This window comes from Gekko japonicus, unplaced genomic scaffold (assembly GCF_001447785.1).
Source record: "Gekko japonicus isolate JY-2015 unplaced genomic scaffold, Gekko_japonicus_V1.1 scaffold3073, whole genome shotgun sequence".
Classification (NCBI taxonomy): Eukaryota; Metazoa; Chordata; class Lepidosauria; order Squamata; family Gekkonidae; genus Gekko; species Gekko japonicus.
Genome location: NW_015173230.1, coordinates 22,719 through 25,543, shown reverse-complemented (window position 1 = coordinate 25,543; position 2,825 = coordinate 22,719). Strand labels below are relative to the sequence as shown.

Sequence of the window (2,825 nt, the reverse complement as noted above, 5' to 3'; positions counted from 1 at the left end):
AATGTTTTTACTAAAGTCTAGCATGGGAAGGGTAACTGGGATGAAAATAACAACAGAGCATAATCGGCTACATCCTTACACTACAAAGACAAAACTAGAAGAGAGATTATGGCTACTTTCCTTCTTCTTCTTCAGAACACCAAAACAAAGACGGGAAGAGAAGCCATAAAATGCTAATACACCTTGACACTTTAGTCCCAATCAAATTCCTAGATCAGGGAGAAAATTCCCGGGCATTTTACAGCTAAAGAACATTGGTTACATGAAAAACATGTGACTTCCTGTGGGTAACATAAACATTTAACCCCAGATATACTGAGTGTTTTCAACTTGTAATACCCAACACACTCCCATTTTTGCACTTCTGCAGGGAACACCCTTTCTGCTTTCTGTAATATTGGACAAATGTGGACAGTGACGACCTGATCAAAGAACAAATGTAAAGCAGTCGTGAGAGTCTGACCCACAAATCAGGCAGTCAACAAGACTCGCAAAGAAGATGCTTTCTGTATATTGTCAACAAGCACTGCAACACGATGAACGAATTCCTTCAAATCGTAAGAAAACCCTTGTGTAAAAATACATCCTCAACATCATCTCCGGATTATATAACAACATTGATCTCAATAAGTATTCAGGCTCAAATATGCTGCTAAGCTTCTGATAGATCCCAGGTGAGCGTCCTCTCTGAATGTGTTACCTTTCCTGAGTTTTTGTAAAACACTTTATGAGCATGAACAACGTTCCGTGCGCCTTGGTCTCTCTCTGTCATGCCGGCCACATGACCACGGAAACGTCTTCGGACAGCGCTGGCTCTTCGGCTTTGAAACGGAGATGAGCACCGCAACCCTAGAGTCGGATTCGACTGGCTTTCGAGCAAGGGAGACCTTTGCCTTTACCTCATGAGCATGAGAGCTTTTGTACTACTCTGTAGAATATTTCCTGAGGAAGATCCAGTTTTGAAACGTCGTTATATAATCCGGAGACGACATTGAGGATGTATTTTTCCACTGGTATTTTCTTACGATTTGAAGGAATCTGTTCATCGTGTTGCAGTGCTTGTTGACCATAATATACAGAAAGCGTTTTCTTTGCAAGTCTTGTTGACTGATTTGTGGGTCAGTCTCTCACGACTGTTTCCTTAATATTTGTTCTTTTCTCTAATATTCACACAGTCAGGGACACTGGTGTCTTCCAGCCTTGGGGACTCGGGATTTTCTGACGACGGAGATGAATACGTTCCCAGATTGTACACAAATGCACCTCATACCTTTTGTGGGGAACCGCCGGTAGGCAGCCGGGCTTCTCTTGACCACATTCTGCTTTCCCGGAGCGCTGCTCACGATCACTTTCCTACCAACAGGATTCCCGCACATGGACCTCATGGCTTTGGAAGAAGAGCCTCCCCCTAGGGCCGGGGAGGAAGTTGAGTTCTGCTTGCTGGGAAGAACCAGAGAAGCCAGAAAGGTGACTCCCACCGCTGTGGAGATCCTACACCGTCTGTACCTCAAAGATGGACAGGTAAGGGGAAAATTCCTTGTAAAAGAGCCCTGCTGGATCAGACCAGTGAGGGTCCATCTAGTCCAGCATCCTGTCTCACACAGTGGCCAACCAGTTCCTCTGCAGGTCCAACAACAGGGCATAGAGGCTGAGGCCTCTCATGTTGATGTCTGGCACTGGGGTTCAGAGGCTGACTGCCTCTGAACATGGAGGTTCCATGGCTAGTAGCCACTGCTAGACTTCTCTTCCACAAATCCCTTTTTAAAGCAGTCTATAAGAACACTGTTTCAGCTCTCCTCAGCCTGGAGTGCCTTTTGGCTACTTTACACTATAGTATCTTGGTATTTTTCGCTTTCAGTGATAAAACATACACATGAATACAGGAAACGGTCTTCTGCTGAATCAGGCCCTTGGTCCATCAAAATAAGTATTGCCTACTCAGACCGGCAGTGGCTCTCCATGGTCTTGGGCAGCGGTCTTTCACATCACCCACTACCAGATCTTTGAATCTAACTGTGGTGGTACCAGCGATCAAACCCTCTGCATGCCGAGCAGATGCTCCACCACCGAGCCTCAGCCCCTCCCCATGTGAAGTCCCATCTAAACTTCACAAATCTGCTGCTATGGGGGCCACATCTGGCCACCTGGTTTGCACTTCAGTCCGCAGCTGGGGCTTGTGTGATGAAATATCCCCTCACACAGCATCATCCCTGTACCTAGAAACCTAGCATGTCAAGGAGGCCAGATGCTTTCTCACTGATGTGCTAGCTTTCTGTACGCGGGGAATGGCTTTGTATGGGGGCGCTTTCAGTCACATGAGCCTCTCCCTTCATCCTGAAATGGTACCATCACAGGTTTTCCTCCCCTCATTGGCTGTTAGGTAAAGGTTTCCCTTGCTCAAAAGCCAGTCGAATCTGACTCTAGGGATGCGGTGCTCATCTCCGTTTCCCAGCCCAAGAGCCAGCACTGTCCGAAGGCGTTTCCGTGGTCATGTGGCCGGCATGACTAGACACCGAGGCGCACGGAACGCTGTTCCCACCGAAGCGGTACCTATTTATCTACTTGCAATTTCTTGCTTTCGAACTGCTAGGTTGGCAGGAGCTGGGGCCAGAGACAGGAGCTCACTCCGTCATGCAGCACTCGGGTCTCGAACTGCCGAGCTAACGACCTTCCACAGCCTGCAGTTCAGCGTCTTAACCACTTGAGCCACCGCATCCCTTCATTGGCTGTTAATGATGGCTAAATAGAACCTCCATCTTGTGAGGCAGTGTCCCTGGATATTGGATGCTGGGAAGGGACCAAGAGTGGGGAGAAGGCCGTCGTCT

The 2,825-nt window shown here is 47.9% G+C and overlaps 1 protein-coding gene across 1 annotated transcript in view; it reads left to right on the top strand.

The window, feature by feature from the left end:
* NAPRT (nicotinate phosphoribosyltransferase) overlaps window positions 1-2,825 on the top strand; it is a 41,267-nt gene that overhangs the window by 33,274 nt on the left and 5,168 nt on the right. Inside the window, exon 11 of the mRNA XM_015422742.1 lies at window positions 1,364-1,521. Within this exon, the coding sequence (XP_015278228.1) occupies window positions 1,364-1,521 (158 nt within the window). The remainder of the gene's footprint in view (window positions 1-1,363; window positions 1,522-2,825) is intronic.